Source organism: Brienomyrus brachyistius, chromosome 17 (genome assembly GCF_023856365.1).
Source record: "Brienomyrus brachyistius isolate T26 chromosome 17, BBRACH_0.4, whole genome shotgun sequence".
NCBI classification, from domain to species: Eukaryota; Metazoa; Chordata; class Actinopteri; order Osteoglossiformes; family Mormyridae; genus Brienomyrus; species Brienomyrus brachyistius.
Window position 1 is genome coordinate 6249703 of NC_064549.1, and position 21513 is coordinate 6271215.

At 50.2% G+C, this 21513-nt stretch overlaps 1 protein-coding gene across 2 annotated transcripts; it reads left to right on the forward strand.

Annotated features, from left to right (window-relative positions):
* The first annotated feature begins 1377 nt into the window (after positions 1–1377).
* Positions 1378–21266, forward strand: yap1 (Yes1 associated transcriptional regulator). Of its 2 annotated transcripts, XM_048982014.1 has the most exons (8): positions 1378–2083; positions 3075–3310; positions 12700–12815; positions 13799–13912; positions 16266–16441; positions 17387–17517; positions 18738–18850; positions 18947–21266. In XM_048982014.1, the coding sequence occupies exons 1-8, from the start codon at positions 1883–1885 to the stop codon at positions 19183–19185; spliced, it is 1326 nt and encodes a 441-aa protein (XP_048837971.1). In that variant the 5' UTR covers positions 1378–1882; the 3' UTR covers positions 19186–21266. The 2 variants fall into 2 exon arrangements, with proteins under 2 accessions (XP_048837971.1, XP_048837972.1); XM_048982015.1 differs by lacking the exon at positions 13799–13912.
* The last annotated feature ends 247 nt before the right edge of the window (positions 21267–21513 follow it).

Sequence of the window (21513 nt, forward strand, 5' to 3'; positions counted from 1 at the left end):
GAAGTATTTGTTTTATGTGGATAACAGATATACAAATGTTCTCATTTCATACTGAATTAAATGCATATTACACTTCCTGTGTTTTTGACTGATAAAATTCCCCAATATGCTTGTGACACACAGCCAGTTGCAGCTGTTAATGGTGACGTGAGCTAGAAAGGAACCTGGCAAGGACATAGAAGGCCTGACGGTGCTTTATAACTGAATAATATAGGGCAGCACATAGCATTCATCTGAATTAAATATTTGTGCCTCTAGTGCAAAGATTCCCAGCTCATCGTATTGTCTGCCATAAATATCAGACACTCGCGACACTAACTCTGATTTACCCATTGAAGGGTTTTTGCGAAATCCCAAAGGCAGGTGAGAACTAGATACAGCTGCAACTCGCAAGATAATGTATGCTGACCAACTTACTCACACAGTATAGGCCTATGTGTGCAGTAACAGCCCAGAAACGTTCCCTGTCTAAAGCTACCACTGGTGTGTGTTTGCGTTATCAGAGATGGCTGGTATGTGTGGTTTTGTGTAGTTTTAAGAAGCAGTTGTTTTGTCGTAGGCGTGTCTGGGTGGGCCTTCCTCCATGGGTTTTTCATTTTACTAAGGTGGCCTGCTGTGTGTCTCGATATAATTAAAGCATTTATAAATATTTCATTGCGGTGACAAATGAATGAGGGTTGCTGCATTTTAGGATTTAGCTGGAAAGGACAGATACAGATAGAGAGAGAGAGAGAGAGAGAGAGAGAGAGAGAGAGAGAGAGAGAGAGAGAGAGAAAGTGAAACGCGGGTTTAAGGGGCCGACACACAGCCCCTAGCCTACATCCAGAAAGGCTGGTTCTTCACAAAATGATTTTTCAATGGAAGGAAGAGCGGAATTTACATAACAATTATGGGAACCTGCATGGGAGTCATTTTCAGAAGCGTCATAATGAAGAAACACATTTTGTCTTCGCTGTTTGAGTCCTTTAGAATCTGGGACATCAAATCCAAAGTGTAAACCATGTATTTATTTATCCAGTAATTTAAATAAATTAAACAACATTTTATTTGTTTGAATATATCGAATTGTGTATCGTTGTTATTATAAATACGCAATGCTCGTAATATAATCACTTCATAATGATATAGGCCTAAAGAGATGGAGTACATTTTAAGTCATCTGATGGTTGCAATAAAAAAGCGTAAAGCTCCAATCTAAAGAGATTAGCATAAGGACGCTTCTGTGATATGTTGCTCACGTTGACAACATCCCTCCAATTGGAAAGTAAAAAAAAAAAAAACGCACACAAAAGCAATGATATGACTTTAACTGGCCCCCACCCTCACCCCCCCATGCAAACTCCTCCTTTCTCTGAGTCAAGGATCACATGAGTAATAAAGTTTGGTGTCCCAGTCAAAGTTGAGGACGAAGTTACCCAGGCGGAGCGCAGCTTGGTGCAGGGCGCTGTGATTTGCAATGTGCGCTGCGGTGATTTTTCCCGGCTGAGGAGCTCTCTCTGCCCCCAAAAGCTAAAGTACTAAATGATAAAAAATAATAATAATAATAATAATAAAAGCTCGCATACAGCTTGCAGTGTTTGTTTCTTCACTGGGGGAGAAGTTTCAGATTAATCGAGAGGGGGACATACTATACGGCGGGGCCGGACCGTAGCCTGGGAAGACGCTCCACCAAACTTTTAATCACTTTTCTCCAGGATCCGGAGCAGGAGGAGCCCCTTCGGAGAAATTTCTCACATCTTGGCGTCGCCATTAAAACTTTTTCTGTGATTTAATCCAATAGCTGGGGACCCTCCGAAGTTTTTTTTCCTTTTGCTTGTTTTTCGCACTTTTCCCCAGAGTGGTTCTAGTTATTTGTAAGCTTACTTGCGCTCCCTGTGTAAGTATGGATCCGAGCCAGCACAACCCTCCGGCGGGCCACCAAATCGTGCACGTCCGGGGCGACTCCGAGACGGACCTGGAGGCGCTTTTTAACGCCGTGATGAACCCGAAGAACGCCGTGGTGCCGCAGTCTGTGCCCATGAGGATGAGGAAACTCCCCGACTCCTTCTTCAAGCCTCCCGAGCCCAAGTCGCACTCCAGACAGGTACGATCGTTTCACTGACCCCGCGTCTCGTTTCTTAAAGTAATAAAAAGCCGCTCAGTATTTGCATATTTGGGGAATATTGTGCTTTTCCATGGAAAGTACAAGGAGGATTTCTAGACGCCACAGGAAACGCCGAATGGGGGGGGGGGGTGTTGGGAGTAACTTTTCCAGGGCTGAGGAGGCGCATGGACTCCGTGGGGAGCAGAGGGGGTTAGGATTGGTGCAGGAAGCCCATCGGCTGCTGTCCGTCACGCCGACAGACTGCGGGCCCGATCGCGGGGCTCCGTGCTCTTTCTGCCCTGTTATTTGCGGTAAAGGTCACGGTCTTGCATGTGTAAAAAGCTTCACACACATCCTCCCATTTCTGCCGAGATTTTCCTTCCGCTAAAACCTAAAGATACCCCGTCCTGGGATATTGTGGGACGCTCTTCTGGCTGCAGCAGACCATGCTGGCTGAGGAAGCTGCAGGAATGGCCGGGGATGGCAGAGTCTCCAAGCCGGGGCGCTTTTCGCTGTTTACTTTGCAAATACACCTTCCTTACTGGCGAGCAGCCAGTTCAAACAGGACCATTGGCACTGTTCGTCGGGTACGGTTTGTGAATAAAGTCTGGCCACCAGGGTTCTGCCGGAGGTGTGACCAAAACAGATTTTGTAGTGGAACAGGATCTTCCTCGTCGGTGATTTAAAGTAAATGCTGGGGTTTCCCCGTGGTGCCTGTTTTTTAAGGATTAGAGTGGGATTGCCTTGCCCTCAAGTGGCTTGCCAGTCATGTTATCAGGTAACCTGTAGTCGTGTCAGTTGTGGAGTAGTTCTGAGTTTTTTTTTATTTCTTTGAGTGCAGTTTCATCATTAAATGCCAACCCGGGCTCTTCTTTTGAAGGGTTAATGTTTGTTTATTGCTCTGGATGAAAGCATGACTGTGTGTTAAATGCTGGTAACAGACCTCTGCGTCACCCCTCTCCCCTTCCCCCGGCGTCTGCCCCCCCCCCAGGCAAGTACAGATGCAGGCACTGCTGGCTCGCTCACTCCCCAGCATGTCAGGGCTCACTCCTCACCAGCCTCCCTCCAGCTCGGCACAGTCTCTCCCGGCTCATTGGTGGGCCTGGCTCCACCGGGGGCCTCTCCGCAGCATCTCCGCCAATCGTCCTTCGAGATCCCCGATGACGTGCCCCTCCCCCCAGGCTGGGAGATGGCCAAGACCTCCTCCGGACAGAGATACTTTCTCAAGTAAGCAGCGGGCCCGCTCCTCTCGGCTCCATCGCTCTCCCAAGGAGCGCTGTTCACGTTCGATTCCCCACGTGCCTCCGTTCTGTGTGGTGCTTCCCCGAGATGAAAATCAGTCGCTCGCTATGTTTTTAGGGGCTAAAATTCTTCTCCCCTGTCAGTCAGAATAAGATCCTGAGCCACTGTATGTAATTTGTATCTGTAAAACTGCATTTGACTAATTGCCTTGATGATGTAACATTAGTCGTTAGTGGGAAATGCTGCTGCTTGTCCGTGTTTAAAATGGCTGCTTCCTGTAAGGCCACTCTGTGCAGAGACGCCCTTTGAAGGGCTGCTGGCAGCTTGCTGTAGAATCTCTGCAGGCGCTGGGTACCTGTAGGCTGCTGCTTAGCTACTTGCCACCTTGAGGCTTGTGGAGATGCTGGAATGTCTGAAGGCACTGAGACAGGGCTGAACAATCTGCTTCATTCCTGCTTTATTTACCAATTTATTTATTCAGACTGGAACTGACATCCTGCTGTGCAAATCCAGCGCAAATGGAGAACCCAACCAGAAGAGTTCTCTTGCTAACTGGATTACACTAAATCCAGTATTTTTAGTGCCAGTCTCTACTCTGCTACTTCTGCCATCCCATCTGCTGCACAGACCCGAGTTGTTGGTTTCAGAAGGGATCGTTCCTCTCTGTCAAGTTCCTTTGCTTGCGTCTGTGGGAATAAATAAGTAGGTGGCACTGAAGTCTCCTGCATCGTTTTGGGTTCTGCCACTTGGACTGGAACGTGACCGACATACTGGAAATATTCATGCTTTGAATTTATAGACAGGCTGCAGCAACCTTGTTTGTTTGTGCCCCCCCCCCCCAAACCCCCACCTCTATCACTCTGAGACACACACACAGACAGCAGGTTGGTGTGCTTGGTGTCTTAATCTTGGGCTCAGGTTTCGGCCCAAACAATGGTCTTCTGTAGGGAGCTGGAGGCTGCCGTGAACATTAGCGTCTGGCAAACTCATCTGTCCACTGGATGAGCAATCGGCTACTCTCCTCCTCACTGCAACTCCAAAATCAGCTCGGGAGATAGCCTTGGAGGTGGGCGGCGTGCTGAAGTGGGACTCTGTCATGGTTCCGTGCAGTGATATGGCCTTCCGGGAAGGAATGACTTCACCATAGACCAACTCAACCTTCCTGATGAATCCTATTCGTACCCCTTTTGTCCAGTGTTATTTTTAGGTTTCTTAGTGGGCGTCCGTTGGAATATCAGCAATTTGACCGTCCTCGTTTGTTGTTAACCACGTGGCTACGCAAACGCCGTCTGTTTACCGAAACGGAAAAGTTCTGGAGCAGTCAGGACTTGTGGCAGGAAGCGAGACGTCTGCAGGAGTGACTACGTCACTCGGTAGTTCTGGCTGCTGCTCCAAAAAACACAATGTTCTCCTCAGAGAGGCGGGGAAGGAAAGCCGGCCTGTTCTGAAATCGGTGATTCTCCCACCAATTTGGGCCACCAGTCTGCAATTGGATGAAGATAGATATGATTACCCTTGCAAAAAAAAAAAAAAAAAACGTCCCGAAACGCAGATGTGTTTGAAACGCAACATCTGCAGAACATCTGTTGCTTTCGGGGGGTTGGCCCTGCTGAATTGGTAGGGTGGGGGAGGGGCGAGGGTGGAGTAAACAAGCGCGAGCTCGGCCGCTGAGAAGACCACCGCAAACGTTTGCAGGGTCTGCAGCTGTGTGCAGTCCTGCATAATGAGGCAGCTTAACCTTGGAAGCTCCACATGCAAGATCTTAGCAGAAGATTTTGAAGTTAAATCAAACTAAATTAAATTCCTGCAGTTAAGTAAAAAATGGAGCGGGGAAAAAGTGCAGGTCTTGTTGCGATCAGTCTCATCTTCCAGTCTTCCCTTTGGCTATGGATTCTTGGGTGGGGTTGCCTTCAGTAAACGGTGTAGTCCAGGCATACCCCCGCTCTCCCGTTTGGGTATCCTCCCCTGTGCCTTGCTTGAGTAGCGTTTGATCTTCGTCTGCTCTGCCTTAAGTGGTCAAATGCACAGACCAGGGTGGGGAGTCCATCCGTCGCCCTGTAGCCAGTTCCCTCCCCCATTTGCTCTTTGTTTGTGGAGGGGGGGGGGATGTTTCTCTTTCTTCTTGCTGACCTGAGTCATGCCTGTGGTCAACTTTCCCACAGGGTAACCTTCTCATTCATCAACAGCTTCCTGATTCTTTGTTTGGGACTCTGGATGACTTCCTCTGTGTTCTTGGGCTGAATTAAACTTGCTTGTGCTGTTGCGATATCCTGGGTGTTTGTTCTCGTCTTACTGCTTCTACTCCGTCGACCAAAGTACGTTTCCGTTGCCTGCCAGTTAATCTCAAGTCTGCTGATGGTAGTCGTCTACCTATGTATCCGGGACACACACTAGGGGCTGGTTCGGGGTGCCGCTTAGCGTAGTTGCATGACCCCTAAGCATTTAAACATGGGACATCTAGTATTGTTGCTCCCAATTTTACCGTCAACGTCCTTTGGACTAGATCTCTGCTGAAATGTCTTGAAACATCCATATGAATAGACTTCTGAGGTAACATCACCAGCATCTGCCAAGACACCAGACAAGAAGCGACTTTGCCACTGCTTTTCCGTGGTTCATGAGCACTCAGGTGGTCTCCGCTTATTGGTTTCCATTAAACGTCACAGTGGCTCTACACTGCTTAAGAGTGGCTTAAGGTCAAACTGCCCTGCAAATGTAGTAAAGTTCATGCTAGTTTGGAGTGTCCCTGAGACCACCCACACCCCTCCTGGAAGTTCACCAAGCAATGATAGTGGTTATGTGGACTCTGACGGCTTCCCCAGAAGGAGGGGCGGGTCCTTGCAGACACTGTCCTGCAGTCCTGAGTAACTGTTTGCCCACATTTAGGGGCTGGTTTTGTAACTTGGGCACTGTAGGACTGTATGGGGCACTGCTATGGGCTTGCATGTGTTAGTTAAACATTTGTGTGTGTGTGTGTGTGTGTGTGTGTGTGTGTGTGTGTGTGTGTGTGTGTGTGTGCAGCCTTTGCTCAGACAAGCCTCTTCCTGTTGAAATTGCGCCTGTCAGCTTGGTACACACTGAGAGAGTAGGGTTAGGCACGACCTTCTGTTTACTGAAGTATGGATGCAGAAGCTGCGCTCGACGTCAATACCCCTACTGTCGTCAGTGAGCTCTACTGTGCACTGCAGTGTTCAGTCCTTGCATTTTGCTGTGTTTGTGCTTGTATTCCAGTATTATTTGGGCATGTTGAAGGATATCGGGCTTTTGGTAACAATCCTTGGCCCAGCTGGTGGTAGTTAATGTATTTCTTTATCTTAAAGCTGTTTCTCTCAAGAACAGAGAATGATTTGGGCTTGTATGGATGTTTGCTTCTTGATAAATGGAGACTTGTATTCCCTAATTAAAGCAGCCTGCGAAGTGTGTGTGTGTGTGTGTGTGTGTGTGTGTGTGTTACTGAAGCAACTCCTGACTTTGTAATCTGCCTTTCCGACCTTGGAGTGGTTCTACATTTTTATTTTTAAAAATATATTTTTATGAGCCAGTTGCAAAGCAGCTAATGTTGTGCCTAATAAACAAAATAAACAAAGAAGTGTGGAACTTTGCGCCTGGACGCTGTCTAGTTTTACGAATTAGTGGGACCTTCACCCAGAAAAGCACTGAGGCGATTCGGGGCCTCGGCTCGCTGCAGACAGACGCTGAATATGATGTTTTGTCAGGAAACCTGGCTGATGTGAGTTTTCCTCCAAAGTGAAACTTAAATCCACAATGGGGTCAAAAAGGCCTGGCTAATAATCTCCCTTGATGATGTCCTGCTGACAGAGCAGATTCTGTTTATCCCGGGCCAGGCATGGACGTCCCTGCACCAGAATTCCAGCCCAAAACCTGACCCTTATTTCAGGGCTCGTTATTTGGTGTCGTGGGGTTTATCTGTGCGGTAAAAGCGTTTGAAAATAACCGAGTGTGCTGCGATAATCACTATTTTGGACTGATCGTCGTATTGGCAGGAAATCGGTAGCGTGGCTTGTGCCCACTGTCGATGGCAGGCCAGTGGTTTTCGGCTATTCATAAAAGTAAATGTACTTTAGTAAATACCAGTCTGTAAATTGATTTAATAATGGACAACGAGTGAGTGTGTGTGTGTGAGAGTGTGTGTGTGTGAGTGTGTGTGTGTGTGTGTGTGTGTGTGTGTGTGTGTGTGTGTGTGTGTGAGAGTGTGAGAGAGGGGGGGGGGGGGGTTCGGATCTACTTAATTGGTTTGTAAGATTTTTTTCTCTTGAATGTAGCTACACCATGGGTTTGTAGGGAGTTGAGCCTTTACCTGTAATGGAAGGTGAGCCACCAAAATGCTCCTATACCATGAGTCCATGAGTGAAAAGACCCCCTGGCATGAACCAGCTGGGCCGCTGGAGAACCTCTGTGCTGCTGGCCATGCCGCCGTGCGAGGCTGAAATGGTCCCAGTGCAAAAATCCAAGTTCTTTACTGGGAAAAGCACCCCTTATGAAGCGTAGCTTCAGATGGTCTGGTTGGGTAATGAACCCATAGCAGGTCCCCCTTTGTCTATATGACAGCTACTCCGACCCCGAGCGTCGCTCACAGCTCTGAGGGCGTTCTTACACTTGGCCTGGTTGCCCAAGCACGATTGCCCCCCTCACCACTCCCCAGCTGGCCTGCGCTCACATTGCACTTAACTATCCTGGCCTAAGCACACATTCGGCATCACTCTGTGAGTTTTCTGTCTTGAAGACGTAGGAAGGGAAGCGGGATGGAATTCATGATTATCGTCCCAATTTTGTGCCTTATTAGGAGTCAGTTTGGGTACAGTGACACACACAGATTTGTCATGTATGCAATGTAGTGATTTTTATTTATCTTTATTTATAAATTATGTATGCTGCGCGTATAAGAAGCATTCGCGTTTTACCGAATATCTGAGTTTAGCAGTGCAGGCTAGTGTTGCACGGGACACTGGTACTGGAAAGGCCCTCTGGTTGCACGTTTTCGAAAGGTGTTCGGTATTACATTTCTTTAGTACTGGTTCGATTTACACTTACAGACATCGCTAACGCTAACCATAACATCTGAGCCGTGGACTCATTTATGCATGAACCACTGGCAAAACTCAGTGATGCCATGAATTCCGACATAGGGTATCATGCTGTATAGAACACAAAAATGTCAGCTGGTTAAATATGATCTCCCTAGCTTCAAGTCAGTGACTTATATAGGTGATCTTGTAATATAGCAAAATGTTATAGCCATCAGGCTACGTTGGCATAATCAAACTAGCATCTGCAGGCTATTTACGCTACGCTGTGTTTTAGGCAGATAAATAATCAAACATAATGCACTGCATGGGATGTTTTTTGTTATGCTTATTAAGCAGATGAACGGAAGAAGGCAGAAGAAATGACTCAATCTGTGCAGCCTACTGGGTCTGTTCCTTCCAGGTTCGGTTCAGGTGTAATGTACACGTGTGCATGTGTGTGTCCATCCCATCATTATTGTCATGTCTGTTCCGTACACAGACATGGTTATCGGTGGTTAGCGATGGTTAGTGTGCACGTCTCACACCAGCCCTGTATCCACTTGGGGGGAGTGGGGGGGCTGCTGTTAAAGACTCATTTGCGGACACCTGCTGTGGCCGTGTGGCTCAGCGGGTTAAACCCCTCTTCCTGTGCGCACATTAGCTGACCTTGCGCTGTGACCACCAAGATATAAAGAGCCAGATGTGTTTGGCAATGAGACGAATTCCAATGTACCTTAAATCGTGCAGAAAAGCTAATAAAAGAACATTTCATTTAATTCAATTAAAGTCGTCGGTGTTTCTCTTCAGGTAATTCGCAGATAGACCCGTGTGTGTGTGTGTGTGTGTGTGTGTGTGTGTGTGTGTGTGTGTGTGTGTGTGTGTGTGTGTGTGTGTGTGTGTGTGTCAATGGTCCTGATTGTCCAAGCTGGTTGATGAATGACTGAATGTGGTAGCTTATTTACCAGCCCTGGGAATTACCCTTTCCTCCTTGTGCTGGACCTTCGCAGTAGGGTTCCAGAGGGTAGCCTGAGGGTTATAATGTCACTGTAAAAAGTGACACAGCAGCTGGACTCTTGCCATGAATGTTTCTCAGCCACGCGTCAGTAGAAACACCATCCTGAAGGTGCAGTGATGTTGATGTTGGGGCATGTTGGTCTGGTAGAGCTTGATCAAGTTAAACTAGATTAATTTGATCAATGATGTTTTCTTGGGACTTCGAATGGCACAAGACCATCTGGGTTTGCCTCTTAAAAACCCTTAACGACCTCCATGATGACGACGCAACTTGGGAGTTGGAGACCTAGAGGAAGATTTTCTGCTTCCCATTGACGTTGTGTTTCCTAAAGCCTTGTTTTAGCATTTAGCGGATTTGAGAAGACGCTCGGGACTATGTGTAATGCTGCTGTCTTGGTGGGGGTGGCGCTGCTTGGAGGTGGTATGGGAGTGGCTGCAATTTTTCCCACGCCCTGGCAGGATGGGTGGAGGAGGGAGGGGTTACTTCACTAATGAGATGTAAATGTGGGATCACAGGGATGTTCCGTAATCCCCGCAGTGCCTCGGACGGCTTGAGTGCCTCCGGTGCTCTTCGTTTGTTGAATGGTAACTCTATGTGGCTAATCGGGTTGGAGCCGCGATAGTACCCAGTTTGAGCTCCTCGTAGGTTTGCCAGTACTCCATCGACTAAACTGTTTAACTTGGTTAAACACTGGCTTAAGAGTGCTGTCTGGACATCGATGGGTTAACCCAACTGACCCAAAACAACATGAGGGTACAGTTTGTAGTAGTAGACCTCATGCGTGACCCAGATGAGGTCACTGAGTTTCTTTAGCGGTTGGAAATGATGTTGGTTGTTGCATCAACTCGCCGTCCTCGAGCAGATCTCGCGTAGCGCCGGTGATGGTTTGAAAGGGGGAGGAGCAGTGCGGGGTCCTCCGTGTTGTGGATTCCCCCCCCCCCCCCCCGCTCGGTGCCTGACGTCGTCGCGCCGGCGCATGACCAACATCGCACAGGCTTTCAACTCTGCCTCCGTCACACATCCGAGTCGGTATTTTTAACATCCTGTGCTGCATGTTTGGACAGAGCCTTCCTTCGGATTCGTTCTGGCATTTTCCATGGAAAAAAAAAAAAAAAAATTTCCGAAGGCAAAACAGTCATGGCTCCCGTGGCAGTGAACAGAGGGTCGCCTCCTCCCACTGACCGAGTCCGGTGTTGTAATATGCCTGTGATGTCAGTGTTTATCACTGTGGAATCAGGGGAGTTGCCCCCCCTCCCCCACAGCCGACTGTTTGCTGTGAATGCTGGTGTTAGGGTGCCGAACTGAAAATAAGTTGTAGAAGTCAGTCATGTTGGAAGCTAAGCTAAGATTTCCTTGCTCTGCGTCTTGCTCCCCATCAAAGGTAGTGTCCCAATGTCCTAGCCCCCCCTCCCCCCCAGCCGGTCTGTCCCTGTCCCCAATCCTCTCGTGCGTGTCAGTTTCCAGGCTGGAGTGTGGGGGGTTGGGTCTGAAACCGGATCAGAGCAGCTCTACTGACCAGCAGTGTTCAGAGGGATTGCTTCCGTTCTGGGTGTCTGTGTGGGCCCCCCCCTTTATTTTTTGTTATATTGTCGTCCTCCCTCCCCCCGCTCTAAGGGGCCCCTCTCTCGCCCGGGCTGGTCTCTCTTCTCCCCTACCTCCTTCCCCTGAGCTCCTGCTGGTATTGGGGGGTGGGGCAGATCTTGGCCGCTCCTTTGATCAGTAAAGCAGAGAGGGCGGAGGTGGGTGGGGGATTGAAAATGGGGGTCTTTGTGTGAGTAGAAGTGCTGACTCAGGGCTCCACCGCGATGGAGGGCAGGCGGGCCGGCCTCAGCGCAGTCGGCGTGTTCCTTCGCGCTCCGCCTGCTCCTGCCGCTGTGCTCCTGCCGCTGTGCTCCTGCCGCTGTGCTCCTGCACCAAAACAATCAGCTGGGCTGATTTCGCTCCTCTGCCAGCGTGTGTTTGCTGTCGCACTGTAACCCGATCCGCGGCAGCCGTTAGACGTCACGGCCCGCAGCTCGCATGCTGGGTGGGGGGATACCAAGATCCATGGTGGCCCACGGAGACAGTCCTTGGTTTCCCCGGGGCCCGGCGGGCCCCCGAGCTCCCCGGGGCCCCTGTATGCACGCATTGCTTCCTTGAGGTGTTAAAGTGCCACTTGGGTAGTGGCCTCTTGTTCCAGCTCAGTCTGAGTCTTTGTCTGTATGGCGCCAGCCTGTTAAAGACCCCGACTCTCCTCTGTGTTCAGGAGGTTTCCCGGCAAACAGGCCCCCTGCCCCTAACCTGGGACTGACCCTCCTTCAATAGAGCGCCTTCAGAGCCAGCCCCCCCATCCGCCCAGCCCCCACGGCACCCCAGTCTGTTCCTCCTCTTCCTCCCTTTTTTTTGTGAAGATTCCCCCTCTAAGCACACACACCCAAACACAGAAATCGCACAGCCGTCGGCCCGCCGTTTAAGGTCCTGTAGCAGTTGCGAAACCGTTAACCAAAGATACGACTGACTGGAAATCCAAAAGGGTGTGTTTGTGTAACGCAGACTATTAGCCAGCCATTCTGCAGTCTCTCTCTCAAGCTAAAAACGTGACTGATTGCTTCCCACCAAGTGTAACAAATTACAGGGGGGTGCTGGGTGCTGTGGAGGGTGGGGGTGGATGGAATAGGCTGCAAAACCACAGAAAATGCAAATGCAGAAGGTGTAATGGGGGGTGACTCAGGGCTTGCTCAGCGGAGGGGACTGCTGGGGGGGGGGGGTGCTGACCGTGTGTGGTCTGTGGCAGCACTGATGAGAAGGCTGTCCTCTCATGGTCATAAACAGACCTCCTTCTGGATTCCATCATTTGTATTTTGCCTGCGAATTAAGAGCAAAGTTAATTCACAGCGAAAGTTTTAAATGTGTCTCTCCGGGCCGTTTCACGGGGTCCGCAGGCCGCGGCCGTGAGATTATTGAAAAACAAAGACTCCTGGTGTTTTACTTCTATATTTAGCCATGCAGGCAAAACAGTTTAAGTGCCATAAATCAGTATTTTGGAAACTTGACTGGACGACGGCGGATATTCAGTCTTCTGTCATCCCACTTAGAGTTCTTTCCAAACGGCCCGCTATATGCGTGCCAGGAAGATCTCAGCTCCTCAAACTCGGGAACCTTGGGAGTTTAGGGACACGGTGGGGGGGGGGGGGGGGGTTTGGGTGGGAGAGGTTTGGTCAGAGACTCAACCGCCAACCTCAAGTATTCAAGTCAGAGCTGATACTTGTTGCCTTAAAATTGAGTATTGTTTGTCTTTCCTTGACACGTTTTGATTATCTGACCGCCGTTGACATTTGTTTTCTTCTCTGCAGCCATATTGACCAGTCCACCACCTGGCAGGACCCACGCAAGGCCATGATGCAGATGAACCAGACCTCCCCCAACAGTCCGGTGTCTGTGCAGCAGAACATCATGGCCTCCAGCTCTGGTAAGGCCCGCTTGCATCTCCGCTTATTTTCTTCAGCGGTTGAGCCCTGCTGTGGACTCTGCTCCGACGTCGCCCTCAGGTCTGGGCACATTCGAACGTTGAAGCACTCTGTCTCCTGCGTTATTGTCTTCAGGTTTAGTCGGTCCATACTTGCCTGGCTCTTTCTTCCACTTACAAGGGACGTCTTTCTTTAAGTGTCACGTTTTGCCCGATCAGAGTCGCACTATGTAGGGCATTAAAAGAATTCTCAAGGTGTTTTTTTACAGAAGAGCTTAGATCTTAGGCTTTGAGAGCAGCCCCACCGCGTAGCCGTTGTGCTTTTTTAAGGGGGTAGACCGGAGGCGATTTAAGGCATCTTGACAGCTTTGTTTCCATAACCAGCATCTTGACCTGGTCCATTTTTCAATGACTTGTGGTGATAATTGATCTGAAGCAGCTTAATGGGCCTTGCTTGCCAGAATGGCTAACAGCTAACTTTGTCCTCGGTGAGTTAGGGCGCCACACAGTGTCTGTTGTTGTTAAATGGTCGCTGTGTGCATGGTGTTTGGGACGAGAAGGTGGCCGCCCCAAACGGGCCTCCGCTTTTCAAAGCTAGTGGCCTCTCAATTGTTCTCAGATCTTTCTTCTCGTCTGGATTAGACTGAGGTCATTCTGCGTCACGTTTCCATGGCCGCCGTCCGTCAGGGCGATGTGTGACCGCGTGTGAAGGTCAGTGCTGCCCCGCACCGGGGACCGCACGGTCATCTTGTGGTCGGTCACATTCTTGGTGGTGATTATCGAGAGTCGGTCAGGCGAGGCCAGGTCGGGCGAGTTCCAGACCTGCTCCACACCAAGATGGCATTTGGCCGCCCTGAATCTTTAGGGATGCCTTTTTTCGGCAAGTGAAACCTTTGCTGGATGATTCTTGATCTCCCAGTACTTACCATGATGGGGCCGGTTTTGTAGATTTTCACTGTGAGGATTCACCAATGCCATCTGCTCAGGTACCCTTCCTGAAGGCTGGGAGCAGGCCATCACCCCAGAGGGAGAAATTTACTACATTAATCACAAGAACAAGACCACCTCATGGCTGGACCCCCGACTCGACTCACGCTACAGTAAGCGCCGTCCTGTCCCTAGTTACCTGTGACCCTGTAAATCAATTCCTCCTTAATCCTGCTTTTCGTCCCATGGATCAAGTCTCTGGTGCTGCATTCTAAAGTTATGCGGGGTGCCAGGATGTGCAAGTGTACCTGAAACCAGTAATCAACTCTTTAAAAATTAGTTGCAGAAAAGTGCATTAGGTTGTTTCAGCCGAGTGGCTTTGAACAGCATGTGCCGTGCAGATGTTTGCACAGTTACATCACAGTCTCTTGCCTCTGCAGCACCGGCAGGGTAGTGTATGTGTCTCTTGCATCTATATGGGACTGACTGGTGCGAGGTATTGGGAATGGAGTTGGTGGTTGTGTACGCCCTCCTGATTTGGTGCTTGTCTGGCTCATCATGAGTCAGCCTGACCTGAGAGCCCCTAGGTGTCCGGGCTGTTGTGGAAGCATCGTGGAGCCTGCGTGTCGCTGGTGCCTGCCTGTCGCTGGTGCCCTGACTCACCGCTCTTAATCATGCTGTGGTTATGAAAGCAGGGATGGCTCACTTCTCTGTGTACAGGCCGCCTTTGAAGCCTTGTGGTTTACCGGCTCTTGGGCTGGGCGAGCTGCTGTTTCACTTCGCGGCTTTTGTCCGAGTGTGTGGCGACCGTACCACTTGCTTGTTGTACCTTCAGACAGGTTGGTTTCACAATTTTATTATTATTTTTTTTCTCGGTGTGGCTCTTGGTTTAGAGCGCCGCTAAGCGCAGTCAATGGATTTCCCAAAACTCTTGGTGTTTCGTATCGCTCCGAAACAGAAAGGTGATTGTAGGTTTCATATCGTACCACCTACACCATTATTTAACCCCCCCTCCCCATGAGCCTGTCCCTGCTTGTCAGGCTGTGCTGAGGCTCAGTCCTCAGCCTGGGCTCTGTGTGGAAAAGAGGCAGAGCGCCTTTAACGGAGGTCTGTCAGCGTCTGAACCCCCCTCCCCCCGTGAGGCCCACCGCAGGGAGAGTCCCACTCTGCTGCCGATTCAGACGGGCTTGAACCCTTGCCAGCGCCCCCCCCCCCCCCTCCCCTCTCCGTGGTCCGGCTCTTAATCTGTTCCAGACCTTTTCAGTGAAAAAGCCTCAGTGTGTGTGTGTGTGTGTGTGTGTGTGGGGGGGGGGGCAGGGAGAGGGGAATGTGAAAGAGGAAGAAAGAGAAAGGGATGAAAAGAAAAGGCAGATGGAAAAAGCATGCCGCTTTCCCCCCGAGGAGCGAAGGAGCGGTGGGGAGGAGGAGCTGCTCCTGCCCCTCGCCCGGCTCCCTCGGCGGCGGCCATCTTCTCTCTCGGGCCGGCGGAGATCCCACTCTGTCACGAGGTGAAGGCCTCGCCGTCGCCTAAATTTAAAAATCACTGCGGGATGTAATTTCAGCCCCTGCCGCTGTGAGGGCGTGGGGGAGGCCTGGCGTGGGGGAGGCCTGGCGTGGGGGAGGCCTGGCGTTGGGGAGGCCTGGCGTGGGGGAGGCCTGGCGTGGGCCGGCAAGGCCGCCGGCTTCTGCTGCCGCCTTGAAGCAGTCTCGCCGCGTCCCTGTTTACAGAGACCCAGGTGAATATTCTCCCTCCCCCCCCCTCCATGGCTGTGCTGCTGATAGCCCCCCCCCCCCCCCCCAGGTTGTGTCAAAGGGGATCGTGGAGACAAAAGGCAGATAGCAGTTGGCTGTCCCTTATCTTCCCTGGCCTTCGGCACCACCTCTGTCTCTCCCCCCCCCCAGTGGGCTGTTCTCGGGAGAAGGGGGTGGTCGGTCGGCTCAGCACTATCTGACACCCTCCCAGCCTCAGTCTGAAGCCGGGCTTCACCCACAATCCCCTGAGAAAACCGCTCACATAATGAAACCTTGGGCCGAGCTGTGAGGGGACATGGCTGGGGTGTGGTAACCTGATCCCCCCAGCAGGGGGCGGTGGCCTGAGTGAAGCCCCACCGCTCCCAGTACTGCCTCAGGCCGGTTCCCATTCATGCTGGAGATGGTGTAAGCGGGCGGGGAGAGGGGCAGTGGTGGGGGGTGGAACCTGCAGACATGCATGTTTGTGGGCTGTTAGCTGTGCCTGGGGCCTCCCTCATTCTCTTCTCCTTTTCTCCCCACAAGTGCCTTCTTATCTTCTAAAAAATATATTGAAATGCCTGCAGTAGCAGGGGTGCTTGCTGGCTTGCGCCCCCTTCAGGCTTGCCCATGTCAGTGTCATGAGCTTTATTTAAAATCCCTGCTGGTAATTCAGGCATAAAGACCAGAGCGCCCTCTGCTGGACGCCGTCAGAGGAGGCGCACGCCTCCGTCGCCGGCTCCTGTCACGTTTCCTGTCCCGCTGCCCCGGACTCTAACCCTCTCCCTCAACCCCCAGGCCTGAACCAGCAGCGGATGAGCCAGAGCGCCCCCGGCAAGCCGGCCCAGGCCATGCCGGCCAGTCCCCAGGGTGGGGGCCTGGGCAGCGGCGGCCAGCTGAGGCTCCAGCAGCTGCAGATGGAGAAGGAGCGGCTGCGGCTGAAGCAGCAGGAGCTTCTCCGCCAGAGGCCCCAGGTAAGGGTTGGACCCCTCAGGGCTTCCTACTGATGAAGTTTAGCGTAATCGGCTCATTGGCCGCTGGACTGGATGGATTTTGAGATGCGTTAAATCTGCATGATCTCCCTGTCTGGGGTGATGTGGGACCCCAGCGATCTGTCGGTTTTATCAGGATTATTGGAACGGCGATCATAACTGAGGCCGGACCGTGACGTCTGAAAAGAGCTGGACGCTAATGGTTGGACGGCTTTCTCGCTGGATGAGCGTGTGTTTGATCGGATGGGTGTAGTTGCTGTTTTGCAACCCAGCTACGTCTGATTTGTGCAGGAAGCCAAAGTGCTTTACAAAGGCATATCTTAAGAGCCTGTAGTTGTCCTCTCTGATCTAATAACATACTATCAGTTTATCAAATTTCTGGAGTAGCAGCACCTTGCCCTGTATGTCCAGTGATGGCAGGGCTCTGTCCTGAACCTCTGTCGTGGAAACGCCGTCTGTAACCACTTTAGAGTGAGTGCCTCGTGATGTAATGCGCGGGATGTCCGCCAGGGGGCGCTCCGCCTGCTGTGCCCATAAAATACCGCCTGCCGTTTACGGGGCTGCTGTGAAGCATAGGAGGTAACGGTGCTGATCTCCACCAGCGACTGCTTTTATGCACCATCTGCACGTCTTGCTTTCAATTTATAATCCTCGAGGAGAAACCTTGATCATGCCCTTAGCTGGAAGAAAATCAGAGGGAACCTGACATTTTAAGAGGTTGTTTTTGGCAGTGTGATTGGTTCCTGGTGGGAGTTGGCCTGATATCGGGCTCAGTGTGGTATGCTACCCCTGGTCTTTGGGGCCAAGGGGGGAGGGGGTATAGGTGATGTAACCTGCCTGCATTTTCCTTGCATACCCTCACCACTAGAGGGAGCCCTCAGCCAGCCTCATTCCACTCTGAAGGTTTAGTATGACTCTGGGTTTCAGGAACTGACTCTGCGTACGCAGCTGCCGAACAGCCTGGAGCAGGAAGGGGGCACCCAAAGCAGCGTCTCTCCCAGCATGGCTCAGGATGGCAGGACCATGACGACCAACAGCTCTGATCCCTTCCTGAATAGGTGAGCAGGGCCGTGCCGTGTGTGTGTGTGTGTGTGTGGGGGGGTGTTTATCTAAAAGGGGTCTTTTCAGCTGTGATGTTGCTGAGTGGGTAACGAACTCAGCTGAAATCCCGCGTTGTTATGGTTCTGGTGTGACGCATGGAACAACCCGCGTAGCTAACACTGTATGAATCCTTGTTCAGTCCCCCAAAACAGTTTGGACTTTTCTTTAAATGGAGGTCTTATTGCGGCCAAAATGGAAACCGTAGAGTAGATAGGGTTTAACTGCCAGTGGCCTGACCTGCACACTGTCGCCCTCTGCTGGCAGTCTAGACAAAAGGGTAAAATTAAAATCTGGGCCGAATGGAATATGGGGGTAACGATCACCATTTGGCCGGGTACCAGCTTTATGGTACCAACGTTTATTTACCCCCACAATTTGGTGAGCAGATTTGTAGTATGACATAAATATTAATGAGATGTCTTGTGACGCCGAAAAGTAATCACTATGAATACGGCATATCCTTATGCTTAATAAACCTTTTTATTTACATTCGGTAAAGCAGAGCCCATCACGGTACTCTTTCGGTATACTATGGTTTGGTATACTATGGTTTGGTATACTTCGGTGCTTCAGCTCGGCAGCCACGCCATCTTAAAAGAAGAGATTCTATGGCTAAAGAAGGTGAAAAGTCGGCGGAGTACTTTTGTACTTTTTGCAGTTTAAAGTCCAACACGTTCATTAAATATAAGGATATGCAGAATTTATACTGATTTCTAACTTTTTGGCGTCATAAAATACCTCTATTTTAGCCGTACTTCTAATCTGCTTAAAAAATTGTGGGTTTAAATAAACGTTCATATGGTACCGAAAAGCTGGTGTCCGGCCAAACGTTTCGCTCATCGTCTGAAGGCCTGGTGATTATTGCACTACCGCGATTTAATATCGCCCAGCCCTAATGTAAAGTCGTGCAGAATCCTTAGACTAATTTAACTAGCAGGGGCTGCTAACCTTCCCATTCTCCTTAGAAATGCCTTGAGAACTCCCTTCCTTTGTATTAAAAGGTGTGCTGTTCTGCTGGGGGGGGGGTCTGCATTGCATTGTGGGAAACCCTCCAGTATGTCTCCCATTTAATGGCTCCCCCTGACGTTCTGCTTCAGTGTGCTCCCGGCCATTCTGGTTGGGCTTAGCCTAGTAATCATGCACGTGTGTAATGTGACCTTCACCCACCTCCCCCCAGCGGCACCTACCACTCGCGGGATGAGAGCACGGACAGTGGTCTCAGCATGAGCAGCTACAGCGTGCCGCGCACCCCCGATGACTTCTTGAACAGCGTGGACGAGATGGACACTGGTATAGTTTGGACTCTGTACCCCCCGATTATGTTTGTGTTGGTAACATCAGAGACAAAGTCATATTAATGCCCTATCCTGTGTTGGTGGCCCCCAGGGGACGCCCTAGGTCCCGCTTCCATGGCGACACAGCCCAGCCGCTTCCCCGACTACCTGGACACCATTCCGGGCACCAACGTGGACCTGGGCACGCTGGAGGGTGAGAGCATGGCCGTGGAGGGCGAGGAGCTGATGCCCAGCCTGCAGGAGGCCCTCAGCTCTGACATCCTGAACGACATGGAATCCGTGCTTGCGGCCACCAAAATCGACAAGGAGAGCTTCCTGACGTGGTTGTAGAGGGGTGTGGCCTGGTCCTGCCCCCCATCCCCCAATCCTGCCCTGCCAAGAGTCTTCCACCCATGAACTGCTGCCAATTTCACTCTGCGATTCCTGGCGTTTTTTTTTTTATTTTTATTTTGTTTTTGAAACTTTTTAACCCTGCGTGTGGGTGAAGAGATGAGACGAAGTAGTCTGTCGTGTGTGGTCTTACCGCGCGACCGACTGTTGACGTATTTTTATGCTTGGCCCAAGAGTTGACGCTGTTCCGAGCTCCCCAGGACCCTGATCTGAGGTCCCCTCAAGTTGTTACCCAGGAGGAGCAGTGCTGAACTTCTGGTGGGGACTGTGGTCAGACTGCTGCTGTCACCGCGGTGACATGCAAGACGTGGCGAAACGCAGAGAACTTTCTCCTCCATAGCTTGTTATTCACTCCTGTTTTCTGTAGTGTGTTTTTAATGAGCCCGAGTAACCAAAAGTGAGCTTGACTGTGTACTGGCTTGGAATGCTGCCCTCTGCTGGCGAAATCAGTCAGTGCTGCTGCCCGGCCGCGCTCACAAGTAAACACTCCTCAGTCCTACCGAGAGGGACGTGCAGGGTGTGTGTGCAGCTTCGTAAAATGGAATGTTTCGTCGAACAAAATCAGCTTAACTCTTGTACCCACTCTCATTTTAATCTCAAGTATGTTTTTAATGTTTTTTGTTTTTATGTATTAATGGGGATTTGGGTTTTTTTTTTTGTTCTTTATATTTCAGTCTTATTTAAGCCTGATATGTTAGTGTATTTTTTTTTTTTGTAGTCCCTCTCCCTCCCCATTCCGACTTACCTCCCGTTTACACCATGCAGTCTTCTTGGAAGTCGCAATCACTTCTTCCTGTGGCCAAGGCACTTTGCTTCCCGAAAGGCTGTCATTTCCCAGGAACCCAGCAGTGGGGGCTGCCCAGGTGCCCACCCCAGCCCTCCCGCGCTCACGGGGCCGTAATGAAAGCTGCCAGTCGATGGTCAGGACACATTTCAGATGGTCGATTTCGCGGGAGAGGATTGACTTCCAGCAACCATAGCTGAACAGTGGGACCTTTTCGTGGGGGGGGGGGGGTAAAGCGTTTCTGGCGAGCTTTGAACCTGTCGCAGCTTCCAAAGAGTGTTATCCTGCTTCCTGTCCCGGTTTAGGGCAGGCCAGTAGGTTACAGAAGGGTCTGGGTGTGGATCGCACCGTGTCATTCAGCAAGTTCATGAAATGTCTCTGTAAATATCCCTTTACATTTAAAGGTAGATTTTTTTTATTTTTTAAAGAAATTAGGAATAGAATGAACTAGGGCCTGGACCTCATGCTATAGAGTATTCATTGATGAGATGGTATGTTTTTTTTTTTGGTGTATTTGAGGATGTGTTTGAGCAGTCCGGATGGGATAAGCTTGTGGATGTGTTCATTTTTATGACTATGTCTGAGGAGAGATTTTCCTGCAAGTGTTTTAATGCCGATGTTTGGTTTGGATACAGGAAGTGTGCAATCAAACATGCTATCACTTTTCTAGAGCAATCGAACAGTACATTTTGCTTTGAGTGACAGTCGCAGTGCCCGCTTATCCTTGTGATGAGCAATAAGCGCGTTTGGCGCACGCCGGTAACGCCTTTCCGGTGCGCGTGGTCGCATCGAGCCCGAGTTGGATGCGCTGCAGCCTGCCTGCCATCATTTCTCCTTTCAGAAGGTCTGCGATGTGAGTCGAGGCGGTTGAAGGTAAGGCAGGTTGAAGGCAAACAATGCAAGTTCATCTTTTCTAAGCCAGTGGTACAACAGTGCCTACTTTGCACACCTCTGCAGACCTAATTGCTGTTTTTATCTTTTTTTTTTTTTAAAGTATAGTAGTGTGTTATTGTCAGACTATATAGTAAAAGGCATACTATTCCTATGTAGTGATAGTACTAATCACACAATTTAATGGTTTGGTATTGAGCTATTTCTAAATGCACAAGAAAGTTATATCTAGTAACAATGATCTGTTCATCTTAGATGTATGTGCATGTGTATGAACCATGATTTGTTACGTTTCTTTATATTCTTTTTTTAATTGCTCCGGAATAAAGTATATACTTTGTGGTAACTGGCTTTTCTTCCTCCCTAAATCCAGTTCTGCTTAAGAAACCAGTATATAGTCCCCCCCCCCCCTTAAAGGAACACTCCTGGCCTTGTCTATATCCACGGTGGGCTTGTTGGAACATCCCAGGCCAGGTGTATATGCTAGTGATGGATAAAATGGCAGTTCATAAAGCATTTGCTGCATTTATTTTTTGCCCCCACTAGATGGTGCTCTTGGTTTAATTTGGGGTGTGCTTTGTGCCCATTTTTGA